Raw genomic sequence first — 20,295 nt, 5'->3', positions numbered from 1 at the left:
TAGGAAGCTGCAACTCGAATGAGCGGGAACTCTGATGCCCCCTGTCTTTATAGTGCGTGTGCTCTCACTGCTGATTGGCTGTGGTGTTGTGTGTGTTGATTGGTCCCACTGTGTGTCCATCAGTGTGTGTCTGCACCATGATATACTGGTGTATATTATGACACGTGGATTTGAGGAAAACCATTTTCACCAGAGGGTGCTGAGTAACTGGAACTCACTGTCTGGGCAGGGGCAGGAACCGTCACAACATTGAAGGAGCATTTAGATGAACGCTTCAAACACCACGGGCGGGATTCTCCCATTCGGCGGCAGAGTGTCCACGCTGTCGGAAATGGCGTTGCGTTTCACGATGGCGTGAACGGGCGGCTGGGAGTACCGATTCTGGCCCCTAGAGGGGGCCAGCACGGTGCTGGAGTGGTTCACGCTGCTCCAGCCTCCCATCCCGGCGCGAACTGTGCGCTGCGTGATCTGCACGTGTGCAATGGCGCTGGCGCCAACCCGCGCATGCGCGGTGGCCTCCCTCGACGCGCCGGCCCCGATGCACCATGATGCCGGAGTTCAGGGGCCGGCGAGAAGAAAATAGGCCCGGGGAGCAAGAGGGCGACCCGCCGATCGGTGGACGCCGATTGTGGGCCAGCACGAATGGGAGCCAGCCTTGAAGCTGCCCCCAACTTGAAATGCCAACGGAAGTGGCACCGTGACCAATGCCCCCAAACTTGTCCCCCTGCATGACCTCGACTCCATCTGTACCTCGAGAGCCCCCCGGGTCCCCGCACGACACCTTCCCCGCGTTGGCCGCCCAATAATAGTGCAGCGAGTTTGACAGGGATAGACCCCCCTCTGAATTCTCGGGGCCTTACCCACCCAAATAAGGCCGGAAATAAGCCGTTTGACTCTTTGAAGAAACGGCTTGGGCGGGAATACCGAGAGACACTGAAAAATAAATAAAAAATCTCAGCAAGATGTTCATCTTAACCGAGTGAATGTGGCTCGTCAACGATAACAGGACACTACCCCACCTCTGCAATGCCGCCTTAACTCGACTCACCAGGCTCGAATGATTCAACCTCTGTAGCCGTGTCCAACCCCCATCACCTGGATCCCTAAGTATCGAAAACCAGTCCCCGCCACCCAAAGCGGCAATCCCTCAATCCGGCTCCCCCCTCTCCCGATGCACCTTCCACAAAATATTAATTCTTCCCAAGGTGCAACTTGGAACCGGAGAAGGCTCCGAAGCTCTGCAAAATACCCATAATATCCCCTATAGACGGCCCTGGGTCCCTGACGTACAGCAGCAAACCACCTGCATATGACGACACCCTATGTTCCACCCCACATCTAATGATTCCATTCCATGCGTTTGAGGTCTTTAAAGTAATGGCCAATGGTTCAATTGCCAACGTAAACAATAAGGGAGACATCGGCCATCCCTGCCCTGTACCCCGAGGCACCGGGAACGCTCCGAGCTCATGGTGTTGGTGCAAAGACTAGAAAACGAGGCCGCACGCAGGAACCGCACCCATGACACAAACCCAGGTCTAAAACCAAACTTCTTTAGCACTGTGAAAAGGTTCCCCACTCCACTCGGCCGTCTCTGTGACCAATTATACAATTATTTCCGGTATTGGCCGGGCCGCGGGGGTAAAAACCACATTCACCAACCGGTGCACCATCGCTGACGATTTCAGTCCCTTCACAAACCCCGCCTGATCTTCCCCGACTACCACCGGAAGGCAAGACTCCAACCGAAATGCCAATACCCTGGTAAATAACTTGGCATCTACATTTGACAGGGAAATTGTGGGCATCATGGTAGCACCGTGGTTAGCACAGCTGCTTCACAGCTCCAGGGTCCCAGGTTCGATTCCCGGCTTGGGTCACTGTCTGTGCGGAGTCTGCACGTTCTCCCCGTGTCTGCGTGGGTTTCCTCCGGGTGCTCCGGTTTCCTCCCACAGTCCAAAGATGTGCGGGTTAGGTGGATTGGCCATGATAAATTGCCCCTCAGTATCCAAAAAAGGTCAGGTGGGGTTACTGGGATAGGATGGAGGCGTGGGCTTAAGTAGGGTGCTCTTTCCAAGGGCCAGTGCATACTCGGTGGGCTGAATGGCCTCCTTCTGCACTGTAAAATCTATGGTTCTATTAGCCCTGGCGCCCTCCCTGCCTGCATGTGCTTCAACTCTATCTGAATCACCTCAAGGCCCTGTGGCACCTCCAGCTCCTCCCGCAATTCCCCCCCCTCCTTGGGAAACTCCAACCCCCCCCCCCCAGGAACTCTACAATCTCTCGTCCGTCCTCCGGCGGCTACGACCTATACAACCCCTGATGAAAGGCCCTAAACAATCCATTCACCTTATCCTGGGGGCAGTCTCCCCTCCAAATCGTTACCCTGAACAACAATCTCCCAAGAGCCGACGGGCCTTCTCCCCATACTCATACGCCGCCCCTTTCGCTCGCCCCCAATTCGTGGACAGCAAGTCAAACTGCATTTGCCGCTTTTTTCCTGCACGCCAAAAGCTCCAGGGTCGGGTCCCTCGCATACCTCGGCTCCACCCCGAGAATCTCATCCACCACTTTCCGTCGCTCCTCCCTCACCTCCCCCGTCCACAAGGGCCTGTAAACGCGGTGATTGCTCCCCTGATGGCCACCTTCCGCACCTCCCTCAAAGCCCAGGGAGAGACCTCCCCATTCCAGGAGGGTTTTTACTACAATAGTTTTGTGGTCGTCATCGCAATTTTAATTGAAGATTATATTTTTAAAAAAGAAATCTGCCGTTGTGGGATTTGGGCTTGGGTCCCCAGAGCATTATCCTGGGTCTCGGGGTTACCCGCCCAGTGACAGTGCCACAATGTCACCAGCTCCTCCCCCTCATCAGGCACGTTAATTCACCTTGATGGCATCTGGTGAGGTAGGAAAACAGACTCGAATCTTTTCATTGTTACTGGGTTTATTTCTAGAACGCAACATTGCAAATGCCTGCCGGCCGCCCGACCCACACCCGGGTCCCAGAAGACTTTCTGTACACGTTTTTCTGGGAGAAACCTTGGGAGAGAAGAGAAAGCACCCCTGGGGGTTGTTTCATTTTAATCTAAAAAAAACCCAAAAGTTTTCGCGGAAACATATCCAATGAAAATAACAGTTTGCCACTCCAGTAGTCCCTCCCGATGCCCACAGGTCACGGGAGGCCTCGATCGTACTGATGGCCACCACGTCCTCCATCTCCAGGGATACCCAGGTGCAGATGTAGCCACAGGAGAAAGTCTCCCTTCGTGCTCTTGAGTAAAAAAAACATAAACAAATTAACTAATAAACAAATGAACAGCTCCTGAAAGGAGCGCTGTGAGAAAAATAAATAAATCTTGAAAGGAAACATCCCTCATTTAAATTTAAATAATATTTCGGAGGTGGGGGGGTGGGCAGATGACCCTCATGGAAGGCCTCAAGGATACTGGTGGTCAATGCGTGCCCTCTCTCACGGACACCCAAGCACGAACGGAAGCAGGAAAGAGAGGCAGGCAGCCGAGCCCACAGCTGTCATTGCTCAGACCTCTTAACGGCCATCTTGGCTAAACCCAGGAGCAGGACCAACGTGGGCATCGCCTGATCTACCTCTGTGCTGGGTGACCAAAGACTCGGAGCGTGAGGCTGAAGAGCGACTTAGGAGCACCCGCTTCAGATAATGGTGGAGGGGCTGCCACCTCTCACACTCCACATGGAGGTGGAACCCTGACCATAACACAGAGGAGCAGGAGTAGGTCATTCGGCCCATCGAGTCCGCTCCACCATTCTATGAGATCGGGACTGATTTGAAATGATAATTCTCAACTTCACGTCGCTGCCGTATCCCCATAACCTTTGATTCCCTTACTGATCAAAAATCTGCCCAATTCAGCTTTCAACCTATCAACCCAGCCTCTGCAGCTCCGTGTGGTAAAGAATTCCACAGATTCACCATCCTCAGCGGAAAATCCTCCTCATCTCTGACTTAAATGAACATAGAACATGCAGTGCAGGAGGAGGCCATTCGGCCCATCGAGTCTGCACCGACCCACTTAAGCACTATCCCCGTAACCCAATAACCCAATAACCCCTCCTAACCTTTTTGGTCACGAAGGACAATTTATCATGGCCAATACACCTAACCTGCACGTCTTTGGACTGTGAGAGGAAACCGGAGCACCCGGAGGAAACCCACGCAGACACGCGGAGAAGGTGCAGACTCTGCACAGACAGTGACCCAAGCTGGGAATCGAACCTGGGATCCTGGCGCTGTGAAGCCACAGTGCTAACCACTGTGCTACCGTGCTGTCCATGGGCGACCTCTTACTCTGGAAATGTGCCCTCTGGCCCTAGACTCTCCTACAAGAGGAAACATCCTCTCAGCATCGACCCTGTCAAGCCCCCTGAGAATCCTATAAGTCTCAATAAAGTCACCTCTCATTCTTCTAAATCCCAATGAGTACAGGTCCAGCCTACTCAACCTCTCCTCATAAGAAAATCCCTCCACACCCGGGATCAGCCTGGTGAACCTTCGCTGGACTGCCTCCAATGCCAGGAGATCTTTCCTGAGATAAGGGGACCAGAACTGGTCACAGTATTCCAAGTGTGGCTGAACGAATGCCTTGTATAGTTTTAGCAGGACCTCCTGGCCGGGATTCTCCAATCCCGCGGCCAAGTATGGTCCCACCCGGCGGGATCTCGGAGTTCTGTCTGCAGGGGCCGACCTGGTGGGGGAGGGCGGGGGGGAATCCGACCCTGGGTGGGGGGGTCCTCCACAGTGGCCTGGCCCGCGATCGAAGCCTACCGATCGGTGGGCGGGCTAGTTCCATGGGGGCTGCGGCCAAGTTCTGACGCCGGCGTGAAAAGTGGCGCTCGCCACTCCGGCGTCAACGGGCCTCAAGGGGCCCTTCCTTGGGGCTAGTACGGCGCCAGAGTGGTGTCCAGAGCTCCGGCGCCCGAAAGCCGGTGCGCCAAGGCCAGCGCGGGTTCGCGCACGAGCGTGGGTTCCCATCTCCGCGCCGGCTCCCGAGCAATATGGCGGACCCTATAGGGGCCCGGCGCGGAGGAACATAGGCCCCCATGGAACGAGCCTGCCCGGCGATCGGTAGGCTCCGATTGCGGGCCTTGCCACCGTGGAGGACCCCCTCCCCCCCGGGGTCGGATCCCCCCATCCCACCCCACCAGGACGGCCCACGCAGACAGAACTCCCTTTAACTTTTTAGGCAGGAACAAACTTGCCCCTTCAAACCTAAAATAATATTCCATTAACCAGCTATCTGTAAACAGGTAAATGGTTCGCAAAATCTATCAGCAAAAAACTACACCTGCAAATCAACGATTATCTCACTTCTATGACACCTTAATTGGTGGGGGAGGGAGAGTCCACTCCAATTGGTAAATCTCCAAGTCGCTCCTCAAAGCCTCAAGTCACTAGTCTTGCCGTTGGTTTACATGTTTCATCTGGGAGAATAAGGCTACCTGTCCCGATCTGACGTTTTATAGTAAATACCAAATTGTTTCCAACTATCCAACTCTTAATTTATATTCTAATGTGTTGGCAGCCAGCAAAGCGTCCCAGTTATAAGGGTTTATATTTGTAGTACTGTTTCTAGATTGTCCTGTGGTCCTTGCTCTATTGTGTAATTTAGTCAAGTTACAGCCTCACCACTTTGTCTTTCTCGCCTTCCCACGGCCAGAGAGTCTATCGCTGGCGAATGAGGGGCGGCACAGCGGTTAGCACTGCTGCCTAACAGCGTCAGGGACCCGGGTTCAATTCCGGCCTTGGGTCACTGTCTGTGCGGAGTCTGCACGTTCTCCCCGTGCCTGCGTGGGTTTCCTCCGGGTGCTCCGATTTCCTCCCACAGTCTAATGACGTGCAGGTTAGGTGGATTTGCCACGCTAACGTGCCTCTTAGTGTGCAAAGGTTAGGTGGAGTTAGGGGGTTGCAGGGATAGGGCGGCGGGGGTTGGGGGGGGGGTGGGGGGAGAGTGGGCCTGGGCAGGGTGCTCTTTCAGAGGGTCGGTGTAGACCCAATGGGCCGAATGGCCTCCTTCTGTACTGCAGAGATTCTATGATCGTTTCCTAGTCCCAAAGTCATTCCTCGATCCACCAGGAGAATTCGCACCCGCGTTTTCTTTTACTTTCCTCTCTCTCACCCCATTCTACCAGCCCATAGACCTCTTGTCCTTCATCTCGGACATTTCACTCATGTTTGAACTGGCTGCTGGCTTTGTCTGCTCTCCTTCAACGATGCTCCCATTCTCTGGACAGTTCTAGTGTGTACATCGCTCGGGTAACCACTCGAGGCAGTTGTCCTTTGGATGCAATGGTACTGGCCTGTTGGTCACCATCTAGCTTCAGGTCATCGGTTCCTTGTAACTGTCAACATTTGAGTATGTGAGGGAAAAGGTACCTCATCATCTTCTATTAACTGCTCAGATTCGGAATGTGTGAAATCGATCCCAATTAACCATGATTAATGGACCCTAATAGTTTGACCACCATATAGGAAAACTACTTTAGTACCATCACGCCCCATCGCCCCATCAAGTGTACAAAAGAAATGAAACTAATTGAAGCCCCTTCTCCGACGTGGGACCTTTTACCTTCACCTGGTAGGGTGGACAGGGCCACAGTTTACCACTTTAATCAAAGGAGGAAACTTTCGACAGTGCAGCACTCCCTCCGTACTGCACTCGAGTGTCAGCTTGGCTATAGGCCCAGGTCTCTGGAGTGGGGTTGTGAGCTGTGTGAATGTGCTACCCATTTGAGTCCAAGCCAATCAGCATGTTCAGAAATGAGAAACCTAGCGAGATTTACCACTCCAGAGGAGGCCATTTGACCCAGCCTCTCTATGCTGGCCAGGAAAGAGTTAACCTGTTGTCATGTGAGAGTACCTTTAAGAAATGGATGTTTAAGCAACGTACCTTTAAGAAATGGAGCTGATCATATTACTGAAGTGATGTCAGAGGGTGGGGGGAGCTGAGCACACGTCTGCCTTTTGAGTTTCAGTTTGAGAACGCAGCTGGGAGTGTCTGTGTTTTGCTATGAGCTGCATGAAGAAACACAGAGCTGGTCTGTTGATTTCTGCAATCCAAAGACTATAAATATATTGAATGTAACCTAAAGTTCTCCTATTTTTGAAGGTTTGAAGTCTTTTGGATGTTTAAAGGAACAGTTTGAAGGATTATTTAGTGTTGTAGTCTTTTGGGGTTATCTTTGAAGTAATGGGTGTTAAGATATTCAATGTTTGTTTTAAAAAGGTTAACTTGAGTTCATAGAATAAACATTGTTTTGTTTTTAAAACCACTTGTCCATTTCTGCTGTATCACACCTGGAGAGTACGCCGTGTGCTTCCCACACCACAATCTATTACAAGTTGTGGGTCGGTTGAACTCCATGAAACACCTTGGGTTCTGTAAACCCGGACCCATAACACTGTCTAATCTCGCCTTGCAGCTTTTGGGACACAGGAAATGCGGGATGTCCTTTCCAAGCAGCCTGGAGAGGCCCCTCAGTTTTGTGCACCTCAATTAAATAGAGAATGCTGAAGGAATGTTGGTTTTTCTCAAGAGGTTGGACTATACAAGGAAGGAAGTTACGGTTTAGCTGTACAGAGACTTGGTCAGACTCCATCTGGACTAACTGTGTTTATGAAATGAAAATTGTTTACCGTCACAAGTCGGCTTCAAATGATGTTACTGTGAAAAGCCCCTAGTCGCCACATTCCGGCGCCTGTTCGGGGTACCTCAGGTGAGGAAGGGCTGCGGTGGGAATCTAGCAGAAGATCTATGGCGGCACGGTAGCACAGTGGTTAGCATGGTTGCTTCACAGCGCCAGGGTCCCAGGTTCAATTCCGGCCTTGGGTCACTGTCTGTGCGGAGTCTGCACGTTCTCCCCGTGTCTGCGTGGGTTTCCTCCAGGTGCTCCGGTTTCCTCCCACAAGTCCCGGAAGGCGTGCTGTTAGGTGAATTGGACATTCTGAATTCTCCCTCTGTGTACAGGCACAGGAGTGTGGCGACCAGAGGATTTTCACAGTAACTTCATTGCAATGTTAATGTGACACTGATAAATATTATTATTATTAGAATAATAACAGTACGGAACTGAATTCTGAAGACTGGCTTCATAGATCATAGAATTTACAGTGCAGAAGGAGGCCATTCGGCCCATCGAGTCTGCACCGGCTCTTGGAAAGAGCACCCTACCCAAGGTCCACATCTCCACCCTATCCCCATAACCCAGTAACCCCACCCAACACTCAGGGCAATTTTGGACACTAAGGGGCAATTTATCATGGCCAATCCACCTAACCCCGCACATCTTTGGACTGTGGGAGGAAACCGGAGCACCCGGAGGAAACCCACGCACACACGGGGAGAACGTGCAGACTGCACACAGACAGTGACCCAAGCCCGGGAATCGAACCTGGGACCCTGGAGCTGTGAAGCAATTGTGCTAACCACTGTGCTACCGTGCAGTCCACTTCATGGACTAGGCTTCGTGTTTACGTTGAAAGATTAACCAGCTTTACTCTGATTGGCTGCACAAGACAATACCTGACATCTGTGATGCGACAGTGCTGCATCAGGCCTGAAATATTGTCCTTGTTTCCTGGGTGTTATTCCCGTCTACTTCTGCCTAAATCAGTAAGTTTTTCATTATCAATGGCTGTAACTTCACAACGTAACCCATTGGTGGTGAGGGATCTGGGCATAAAGTGTGGACAGACCGAGGGGGAGGAAGCATAGTCTGTCCCTTCCATCATCCCCATTGCCTTTCTTTCCAACTCTCCCACTTCCCCATTCACACTTTTCCTCTTTCACTCTCTCTCTCTTTCCTGCTTCTCTCTCTCTCTTTCTTCAGCTTCTCCATTCGTCTCTCTCTCACCCTCCCACTCTCCCTCTCTCTCTCTCTCGCTCTCTCACCCTCCCACTCTCCCTCTCTCTCTCTCACCCTCCCACTCTCCCTCTCTCTTTCTCTCTCTCTCACCCTCCCACTCTCCCTCTCTCTCTCTCACCCTCCCACTCTCCCCTCCCTCTCTCTCTCACCCTCCCACTCTCCCTCTCTCCCTCTCTCTCTCTCTCTCACCCTCCCACTCTCCCTCTCTCTCTCTCACCCTCCCACTCTCCCTCTCTCTCTCTCTCTCTCGCCCTCCCCACTCTCCCTCTCTCCCTCTCTCTCTCTCTCTCTCTCTCTCTCTCTCACCCTCCCACTCTCCCTCTCTCCCTCTCTCTCTCTCTCTCTCTCACCCTCCCACTCTCCCTCTCTCCGTCTCTCTCTCACCCTTCCACTCTCCCTCTCTCTCTCTCTCTCTCTCTCTCTCTCTCTCGCCCTCCCACTCTCCCTCTCCTTCTCTCCCTCTCTCACTCTCTCACCCTCCCACTCTCCCCCTCTCTCTCTCTCTCTCTCTCTCACCCTCCCACTCTCTCCCTCTCTCCCTCTCTCCCTCTCTCTCTCTCTCTCTCTCTCTCACTCTCTCACTCTCTCACCCTCCCTCTCTCCCCTCTCTCTCTCTCTCTCTCTCTCTCACCCTCCCACTCTCCCTCTCTCTCTCTCTCTTACCCTCACACTCTCTCTCTCACCCTCCCTCTCTCTCTCTCCCTCTCCCTCTCTCTCTCTCTCTCTTGCCCTCCCACTCTCCCTCTCTCCCTCTCTCTCTCTCTCACCCTCCCACTCTCCCTCTCTCTCTCTCTCTCTCACCCTCCCACTCTCCCTCTCTCTCTCTCTCTCTCACCCTCCCACTCTCCCTCTCTCTCTCGCTCTCTCTCTCTCACCCTCCCACTCTCCCTCTCTCTCTCTCTCTCTCTCTCTCACCCTCCCACTCTCCCTCCCACTCTCCCTCTCTCCCTCTCCCTCTCTCTCCCTCTCTCTCTCTCACCCTCCCACTCTCCCTCTCTCTCCCTCTCTCTCTCTCTCACCCCTCCCACTCTCCCTCTCTCTCTCTCTCTTACCCTCCCCACTCTCTCTCTCTCTCACCCTCCCACTCTCTCTCTCTCTCACCCTCCCACTCTCCCTCTCTCCCTCTCCCTCTCTCTCCCTCTCTCTCTCACCCTCCCACTCTCCCTCTCTCCCTCTCCCTCTCTCTCCCTCTCTCTCTCTCACCCTCCCACTCTCCCACTCTCCCTCTCTCCCTCTCCCTCTCTCTCCCTCTCTCTCTCTCACCCTCCCACTCTCTCACTCTCCCACCCTCCCACTCTCCCTCTCTCCCTCTCCCTCTCTCTCCCTCTCTCTCTCTCACCCTCCCACTCTCCCTCTCTCCCTCTCCCTCTCTCTCCCTCTCACTCTCTGGGCGGGATTCTCCCAAATCCCCGCGATGGCCCGATGCCGGCGTAAAAAGCGACGCGACGCACTCCGGCCTCGGGCTGACTGGAAGTTGCGGACTCCTCCGTACACCCGGGGACTAGGCCGGCGTCGGAGGGGTTGGCGCCGCGCCAACTGGTCCGAAGGGCCGGCGCGAGTTAGCGCATGCGCAGAACCGCCGGCGTATTCTGCCGTATCCACGGGGGGTTCTCTTCTCCGTGCCGGCCATGGCGGAGCCCGACAGAGGCCGGCGCAGAAGGAAGGAGTGCCCCCACGGCACAGGCCCGCCCGCAGATCGGTGGGCCCCCGATCGTGGGTCAGGCCACCGTGGGGGTCCTCCCGGGGCCGGATTCCCCCCCCCCTCCCACCGAGGACCACACCAGCCGGCCTACCAGCCAGGTCCCGCCGTGTGGGACCATGTCCACTCCACGCCGACGGGACTGGCCAGAAACCGACGGCCGCTCGGCCCATCGGGGCTCGGAGAATTGCCGGGGGGGCCGCTGCCCACGGCCTCCCGACCCGCGTGGCGTGATCTCCGCTCCTGCCCCGAAAACCAGCGCCGGAGAACACGCCAGCCGGCATCGGATTGGCAGGGCGGGGATTCGCGCCACCTCCCCGGGGAGTTTCCGACCCAGCACGCCCCCTCTCTCTCTCATCCTCTCACCTTCCCTCTCTATCTCTCTCTCTCCCACTCTCTCTCTCTCTCTCATTCTCCCACTCTCTCTCTCTCTCATCCTCTCACTTTCCCTCTATCTCTCTCTCTCCCACTCTCTCTCTCTCTCTCATTCTCCCACTCTCTCTCTCTCTCATCCTCTCACTTTCCCTCTCTATCTCTCTCTCTCCCCACTCTCTCTCTCTCTCTCATTCTCCCACTCTCTCTCTCTCTCATCCTCTCACCTTCCCTCTCTATCTCTCTCTCTCCCACTCTCTCTCTCTCTCTCATCCTCCCACTCTCTCTCTCTCTCATCCTCCCACACTCTCTCGCTCTCTCTCTCTCTCTCTCATCCTCCCACACTCTCTCTCTCTCTCTCTCTCTCATCCTCTCACTTTCCCTCTCTATCTCTCTCTCTCCCACTCTCTCTCTCTCTCTCTCTCTCATTCTCCCACTCTCTCTCTCATCCTCTCACTTTCCCTCTCTATCTCTCTTTCTCCCACTCTCTCTCTCATTCTCCCACTCTCCCTCTCTCTCTTATCCTCCCACTTGCTCTCTCTCATCCTCCCACACTCTCTCTCTCTCATCCTCCCACACTCTCTCTCTCTCTCTCTCTCTCTCATCCTCTCTCTTTCTCTCTTTCATCCTCCCACTCTCTCTCTCTCATCCTCCCACTTTCTCTCTCTTTCTCCTTCCTTCCCTCCCTCCCTCGCTAAGCTACGATTCAATGTGCAGCAGTCACTCTCCTCGTGAGTGAGAATGTTGGAGCCCCATTCCAGTCAGACTGGCGCAGTGCCGAGCGAGTGCTGAGTGTCACATCCCGTCTTTCAGATGCGACGTTAAATCACGGTCCCTCTGTTTTATTGAGTTGATGTAAGAGACTGTGCAAGGACAGGGGCGTTCTCCCCAGTGCACTGGCCAATATTTAACCCTCGCCCAACATCACAAAAGGTTATCTCGGTCATCAGCACATACTGTGTGTGGGATCCTGCTGTGCACAGATTGGCTGCTGTATTTTTTCCTACATTACATCACAATGACTACACTTCAAAATGATTTAACTGGCTGTCGAGGGCTTTGAGATAGCCTGAGTTGTGTGAGGCGCTACACGAATGCAAGTCTTTGTCCAAACAGAATCATAAAGTGATTGCAGCCCAGGATGCTGCTCAGCCCGTCGTGTCCATGCCGTCTCTGAGAGAGCAAATCGGCTCATTCCATGGAAAATATTTCTCTCGGATGGTGCGTTCCACATCCTAACCTCATGTCGTCTTTGGAAGGTCTCTGAGACAGGCTCCGCTGGAATCTGGGCTCCGGCTTCCTGGATAATCAATCCACAAACAGCACGGTAGCACAAGCGGCTAGCACGGTGGCTTCACAGCGCCGGGGTCCCAGGTTCGATTCCCGGCTTGGGTCACTGTCTGTGCGGAGTCTGCACGTTCTCCCCGTGTCTGCGTGGGTTTCCTCCGGGTGCTCCGGTTTCCTCCCACAGTCCAAAGGTGTGCAGGTTAGGTGGATTGGCCATGATAAATTGCCCTTAGTGGCCAAAAAGGTTTGGAGGGGTTATTAGGGATAGGGTGGAAGTGAGGGCTTAAGTGGGTCGGTGCAGACTCGATGGGCCGAATGGCCTCCTTCTTCACTGTACGTTCTCTGTTCAAACAGAACCCTCCTGGTGACCCTCCTGAGGCTCTGTCACTCACTGGGCCCACCGAGCGCTTCCACTGAACACTGGGGGTGGGGGAGAGAACTCTGGGGGTCCAGAACAAGGTGGCAGATCCTTAGAATTAGAGCCAGACCATTCAGGAGCCAGGAAACCCTTCGCACAAAGGGCAGTGGGAACCGGGAAATGTCTTTCTCCCCAAAAAACTGCGGGGGTTACAGGTCACTGGACAATTTCAGAACTGAGGCTGATTTAGTTTTGTTAGCCAAGGGTAACGAGGAATATTGAAGCAAGGTGGATGAATGAAGGTAAGAATCTGATAGGCCATGAGTCTGCTGGGGGGGGGGGGGGGGGTGCTGCTGTGTGGCCTTTTTCTGTGAGCGTGTATTTAACTCCTTCTGTGCAATTTTGAAAGAAGAGGGTGAATCCAGGGCTTAATTGGCATTAGGTGTTAAGAACAGTTTGTTTTTAAAAGTTATTTTTGGGACAGAACCTGAGCGCTGTGTGTGTCTATGTATTGAGGGAGTGGAGGGGGCCTGTGTGTGTGTGTGTGTGTGTGTGAGAGAGAGAGAGACAGCAAGCTGGTTCCATAATATAGTCGTTACCATGTCTGCTTTACACGCAGAAGGTCCTCGGTTCCTGCCCCAGTGGAGCCAATGGCCCTTTAGCTCCCGGGACCCGGGTTCGATTCTGACCTCGGGTCACTGCCTGTGCGGAGTCTGCACGTTCTCCCCGTGTCTGCGTGGATTTCCTCCGCGTCTCTGGTGTCCTCCCACAAGTCCACAGATATGCAGGTTAGGTGGATTGACCGTGATAAATTGTCCATTAGTGTCCAAAGATGTTCAGGCTAGGTGTGGTCACGGGGATTGGGAGTGGGGGGGGGGGGGGGGGGGGGGTGGGGGGGAAGTGAGCCTAGGTAGGGTGCTCTTTCACAGAGGGTCGGTGCAGGCTCGATGGGCCTCATGGCCTCATTCTGCACTTTAAGCATGCTATGGTTCGACACGAAATTTTGGACAGATGTCAAGGAGCTGTAGTGCCTACTTCCTGCCAGCAGAGGACAGCATTGCCCTATCCGACTGTCCAATATTCACAGCTAGGATCGGGAAGGTGACTCCAGGATTTGTGGCATCGCAGAGTGATTTCAATGGGCCATATTTTACTGTACAGAGTGACAGGGGGGTTAAAACTAATTATGCTCACTGTAATTATGTGGAATAAGCGCAGCAACCTCAGGTGAATGAGAGTGGTTAATGTCACTGCAGTCGTGATCCAGGGGCCCAGGCTAGTGCTCTGGAGACCTGGGTTCAAATCCCACCCCGGCAACTGGTGGAATTTAAATTCAATTCATGTATTTTTTAAATCTGGAAATTAAAAGCTGGTCCGGGTAACAGCGACCATATCATATCTGTGCCGGCCATTTGCACCTATCTATTTTGGTCCCTTTTTCCAGCACTTGGTCCATAGCCTGGTGGGCTGTGGTGTTTCAAGTGATCCCCTAAATGCTTCTTAAATGTTGTGAGGGTTCCCGCCTCGACCGCTGCCTCTACCACCCTTTCAGGCAACGAGTTCCAGATTCCCACCACCCCCTGGAAAAAGTTTTTTTCCTCCAATCCCCTCTAAATCTCCTGCCTCTTATCTTAAGTCTCTGCCCCATGACCATTGACTCCTCTACTAAGGGGGAAGGTTTCTTCATGTCTACCTTCCTGTGTCCCTCATAATTTTGTGCACTTCAATCAGCCCCCCCCCCCTCCGCCTTCCCTGCTCCAGGGAAAACAGCCCCAGCCTATCCAGCCTCTCTTGATAGCCGAAACTCTCCAGCCCAGTCAACACCCTGGTGAATCTCCTTTGCATCCTCTCCGGTGGAATAACAATAATCGCTCATTGTCACGAATAGGCTTCAAATGAAGTTACTGTGAAAAGCCCCTAGTCGCCACATTCCGGCGCCTGTTCGGGGAGACTGGTACGGGAATTGAACCGTGCTGCTGGCCTGCCTTGGTCTGCTTTCAAAGCCAGCGATTTAGCCCAGTGTGCTGAACCAGCCCACTGGTTTATGCACCAACTCACACTTTTCAGGGTTAAATTCCAGTTGTCACTCTTCTGCTCATCTGACCAGTCCGTCCATATTGCCCTGTAATCTCAGGCCTTCCTCCTCACTATTCACTACACCACCAATTTTTGTGTCATCTGCAAACTTACTGATCATACCCCCACATTCCCGTGTAGATCATTAACGTACATCACAAAGCAAGGTCCCAGCACCGATCCCTGCGGGTCATCACTAGACACAGGCTTCCAGTCACAAGAATAACCTTCGACCATCGCCCTCTGCCTACTGCCACTAAGCCAGTTCTGGATCCAATTTGCCAAATTGCCTTGGATCCCATGGGTTAGAATCATAGAATTCCTGCAGTGCAAAAGGGGCCATTCTGCCCATCGAGTCTGCACCGATCCTCTGAATCAGCACCCTACCCAGGCCCACTCTCCCACCCTATCCTCATAACCCGGTAACCTGCACGTTGTTGGACACTGAGGGCCAATCTATCATGGCCAATACCCCTAACCTGCACATCTTTGGACTGTGGGAGGAAACCGGAGCACCCGGAGGAAACTCACGGGGAGAACGTGCAAACTCCACACAGTCACCCAAGGCTGGAATTAAACCCGGGTCCCTGACACTGTGAGGCAACAGTGCTAACCACTGTGCCACCATCCTGCCTATCTTCTTGATCAGTCAAGAGGGTTCATACCTTCTTTATCAGTTTCCCATGCAGGACCTTGTCAAAAACATGACTGAAGTCCATGTAGACTACATCAACTACACTGCCCTCATCTACACACCGAGTCATCTCCTTGAAAGATTCAATCAAATTTTCATAGAATTTACAGTGCAGAAGGAGGCCATTCGGCCCATCGAGTCTACACTGGCTCTTGGAAAGAGCACCCAACCCAAGGTCAACACCTCCACCCTATCCCCATAACCCAGTAACCCCATCCAACACTAAGGGCAATTTAGCATGGCCAATCCACCTAACCTGTTGGACATGAACTCCCCTTGACAAAGCCATGCTGACTAGTCTTGATTAAGTCTTTGCCTCTCCAAGTGGAGATTGATTCTGTCCCTCAGAATTGTTTCCAATAATTTGGGTTAGCCCTGCTGCCTCACGGCGCTGAGGTCCCGGGTTCGATCCCGGCTCTGGGTCACTGTCCGTGTGGAGTTTGCACATTCTCCCCGTGTTTCCGTGGGTTTCAGCCCCACAACCCAAAGATGTGCAGGGTAGGTGGATTGGCCACGCTAAATTGCCCCTTAATTGGAAAAAATGAATTGGGCACTCTAAATTTTTAAAAAATAATTTCCCTACCATTGATATCCGATTCACTGGCCTGTGGTTACCTGGTTTCTCCCTACTTCTTGTATAATGTTACCACATTCGCTGTCCTCCAATCCTCTGGCACCTCTCCTGTGGCCAGAGAGGATTTGAAAATTAGCATCAGAGCCTTTGCAATCTCCTCTCTTGCCTCACACAGCAGTCTAGGATCTCATCTGGGCCTGGGAGTTTATCCACCTTTAAGCCGCTAAAACCAATACCTCCTCCCTCTCAATGCCAATTTGTTCAGTTATATCATCGTCCCCCTCCCTGCTTTCTACACCGTCCTTCTCCATGGTGAACATAGATGCTGAATACTCATTTAATACCACACCTTCATCTTTCAGCTCCACACAGAGGTTACCACTTTATCCCTAATGGGCCCTTCTCTGACCCTGGTTACCCTCTTGCCCTTAATGTACTTACAAAACACCTTTGGATTTGCCTTTGTTTTACCCACCAGTCTATGTTCATGCTCCCTCTTCGCTCTCCTACTTTCTTTTCTCAGTAACCCCCCCCCTCGCAATCTCTACTCTCCTCTCGGGCATCCACCATTTTGAGTCCCCTGAATCTGCAATAATTCTCCCTTTCCTTATCCAATGCTGTATATCCCTTCACGTCCAGCGTTCTCTGGATTTGTTGGTTCCACCTTTTCCCTTTACAGGAACATATTGGCCCTGTACTCTCTCTGTTTCCTTTCTGAGTGATTCGCATTGCTCTGATGAGGATCTTCCTACAAGTGGCTGCTCCCAGTTGTCTTTGGCCAGATCTTGTCTTATTCTATTAAAATTGGCCTCCCCCCAATTCATAACCTTGTTTCCGGTCCATCCTTGTCATTTTCCATCACTACCTTAATACTTTGCTGAGTTATGGTCACTATCACCAAAATGCTCCCCCACTGACACTGCTGCCAACTGCCCAGTCTCATTCCCTAAAATTAGGTTAATTACCGCCCCATCTCTTGTAGGGCTTTCTACGTGCTGGTTCAAAAAGCTCTCCTGAATGTATTTTAAGAATTCCACCCCCTCGAACCCTTTCATACTTTGCCTATCCCAATTAATATTGGGGATGTCGAAATCCCCTATTACTGCCGTATTATTTCTACACTTCCCTGAGATTTGTCTACATATCTGCTCTCCTATCTCTCCATGACTGTCTGGGGGCCTATAGCACACTCCCAGCAATGTGATTGCCCCTTTTTCCTTTGTAAGTTCCCCCCCATTTGGCCTCACTTGAGGAGCCTGCTAAGATATCATCCCCCCACCCCCCCCCCCCCCCAACCACCACCACCCCCCCCCGCTCACTGCAATAATTGACTCTTGGATCAATATTGCAACACCACCTCATTTACACTCCCCTTCCCATCTCACCTGGAGTGTACCCCGGAATATTGAGCTGCCAGTCCTGACCCTCCCGTGTCTCTGTGATAGCAATAATATCACACTCCCCTGTGTTAAACAACTCTTAGTGTGACAAAATCCATCTGCTTTCACTCGCCCCCCCTTTGGGAAGGAAATCTGCCACCCTTACCCGGTCTGGCCTCCATGTGACTCCAGACTCACAGCGGTGGGGTGGACTCTTCGCAGCCCCCCTCGGAAATGGTCCAACAAGCCACTCAGTTCAGGGGCAATTCAGGCTGGGCATCACATGCTAGGCCTTGCCCGTGATGTCACATCCCAATAAGGAATAAATTAGCAAAAACAGCAGACGTTACCTGTGCCCGCTTCCTTCTATCTCACCTGAAACACACCTGGGGCTGGATTCTCCGATTTGCAGACTAAGTGTTGACGCCAGCTTGGGAACAGTGGCGTTTATGCAGAGAAAAACGGCGTAAAAGTTGCACCGATGCTCCGCCCAGTGGGGGGGGGGGGGGGGGCTCGCAGCCGCTCGGCGTAAAGGCCCCGGCATTAGCTGCCGAGACGGCCGGAGAATGGGCGGGTCCGTGGCCGCACGATGGCAGCCTGCAGCGACCGCGCCGTGCAACAAGGCGCCGGCCGCATGCAGACTTCACCAGCCCCGGACCACCCCCCACCGGTGCCCCTCGCCCCCGACGAGGGCCCCCTGCCAGCGGAACGCCCCCCCCCCCCCCGACTGTGGCGGCGCTGGACACAGTCTGCACGTCACGCGGGTGCACAAAAAGAAAGGGATAAGTGTTCCACGCCGTCGGGAACTCGGCCCATCGGGGGGGGGGGGAGCATCGGGGAAGGGCCTCAGGTGACGTCCTGAGGCCGTCCCGGCGAGCGGCGTGCTCGGGTTTCTGAGGGGGTCGGAGAATTGCAAACGCGGCGCCGATTCCGCCGCAGACGGGGACTCTCCGGCCGATCTCCGAACGCGGTTTCGGGGCCGCCGGAGAATCCCGCCCAGAAAACATCGGAATGACCTCGTACAGGATTTGCTTCCCTCTTTTTTCCAATGTTTACAGAAATAACCCCTGTTCCGCTGAGTTGTTGCTGGAGATTGTCTATTTCCTCTCCCCTCCGAAAGCGCAGTCTGTTCCTGCAGCCTCCGCTTCAACACCCAGCCCTATCCTCCGCTCCCGGAACTATTCCACTCTGAGGCACCATTCCCTCCAGCCTATCCTCGCACCTATCTTCCACGGGACGCAATGGGGACATGTCTGCACGCAGGTGGAAAGGAAGAACTTGCATTTTGGTAGCATCTTTCCCGAACCCCTGTCCCTGACACTTGGTGCCGATGCAATTGAATTGCCAAATACGGTGACCAGAAAGACCCAAACCTATGGCCCCGACTGCCCCCTCGTGGGGGGGGGGGGGGGGGCACGAGATCCCACAGCAACCATTTGATGAAGCAGAGGAATTCTCCCCCTGGTTTCTTGGCCAACAGTCACCTCTCAAACAACATTGATTGAAACAAAAAAGCCAGAACTGATTGCCGTTTGTGGGATGCCCCGTGTGAAGATTCGCTCCCACACCGCCTACATCAGAACGATGGCTGCAGGGGGGGGGGGGGGGGGGGGGGTGCGGGGGGGGGGGGGGGGCGGCTTAGAGGCATCAAACATTAATGAGGGCATTTGCTCGAGCAGTTGGAGAGAGACACTTTCCTCGGGAAAGTGGGCCGTTAAACGCAAGTCTGGGGTTTAAAATAACTGCGAAAGCAACTTAGAGCGGGAGTCGGGCGAATCGCTTTTGCATGGAGTATCTGGAATTGGCTTTAGCTGAAAGGGGTTCCGTAGGAACCCTCAAATTATGTCTGATTTGCAGGGCTCTTGGGAGAAAACTCGGATAGGACTAAATTAGATTTCAGGTGTGACAGGTGGATTGGGCAGACAAGTGGCGGATGAAGTTCAACGCAGAGAAAATGTTCAGAGACAATATATAATAAAGTGAGGTGCTCTTAAATGAAAATCGCTTATTGTCACAAGTAGGCTTCAATGTGAAAAGCCCCGAGTCGCCACATTCCGGCGCCTGTTCGGGGAGGCTGGTACGGGAACATGAAGGCTGGTAAGGAGGTGCAGCAAAAAGGCAACTCGATACACATGTGGATAAGTCATTGAAGGTGGTAGGGCATGTTGAGGGAGCAGTTGATAAAATATCTAGTCTCTTCGGTTTTATCACTCGGGGAAGGGCCGAATGGCTGAATTTATTCCCACCCGAACTTTCTCACTGACCTCTCCCAGTTTGATCTCTTGCTCGTCCGTCTCACCCGTGTCCTTTTCCCAAGGGCAGCCTCTTGGAAAGTGTTCCCTTTGAGCTGTGCAGCGCCCCAGGCAGGAGAACATTAGGAGATGCCTATTCAGCCCCTCTAGCCCGTGGTTAATCTGGACCGCACCTGTTTCGCTGCCTGGGGCACAGGTGCGACCACACCTGAGAATTTGACTTGTTGATTGACGCAAACAGCAGGCAGCCAAGCGTATCGGATTGGAATGCAGTGTTGCGTCACCTGTGTCACTGGCATTGTGGCAATGTAGATTCACAGCACCGCTCGCTCTTCCCCGCACAGGAGTTTGACACAGGAATATGGTTAAATAACGCGGTACGATACTGTGACACCTGAGTTCCGATCAACATTGAGCTTGCAGATTGACTTGGCAATGCAGGCTTCTACAGCAGGTGAGTCCGTCCTGTACCAGCTTGCGTTGCTGCTGTTTTCTCTGGTATGGGGAGGTACCTGCCCCTGATGGGGCTGTTTGCTGCTGCTCCCCGATAGCTCAGCCTGAGAGCTCACGCTGTGGGTTCCCTCTGCGCGTCCTCAACCCCTGAACTGCACAGTTACTGGCGGGACGATGGTCCTCAGCCCCATGGCCTCATGGGACGAGCTCTCTCGCACCCGCCGGTCACCCAGCCTGACTGGGGCTGGGTCAG

At 53.4% G+C, this 20,295-nt stretch overlaps 1 protein-coding gene across 2 annotated transcripts in view; it reads left to right on the top strand.

Annotated features, from left to right (window-relative positions):
* The window catches only part of LOC140389521 (fibroblast growth factor 12), a 712,332-nt gene that overhangs the window by 303,635 nt on the left and 388,402 nt on the right, over positions 1–20,295 (top strand). Inside the window, exon 1 of one of the 2 annotated variants that reach the window (XM_072473698.1) lies at positions 19,894–20,043. The exons of the other annotated variant lie outside the window; for it this stretch is intronic. Within the exon in view, the coding sequence (XP_072329799.1) occupies positions 20,025–20,043 (19 nt within the window). The 5' untranslated portion in view covers positions 19,894–20,024. Of the gene's footprint in view, positions 1–19,893; positions 20,044–20,295 lie in introns of those variants that run through there. 2 annotated transcript variants of the gene reach the window in all.

This window comes from Scyliorhinus torazame, chromosome 14, assembly GCF_047496885.1.
Source record: "Scyliorhinus torazame isolate Kashiwa2021f chromosome 14, sScyTor2.1, whole genome shotgun sequence".
Taxonomy (NCBI): domain Eukaryota; kingdom Metazoa; phylum Chordata; class Chondrichthyes; order Carcharhiniformes; family Scyliorhinidae; genus Scyliorhinus; species Scyliorhinus torazame.
This window is presented reverse-complemented; position numbering and strand designations above follow the sequence as displayed.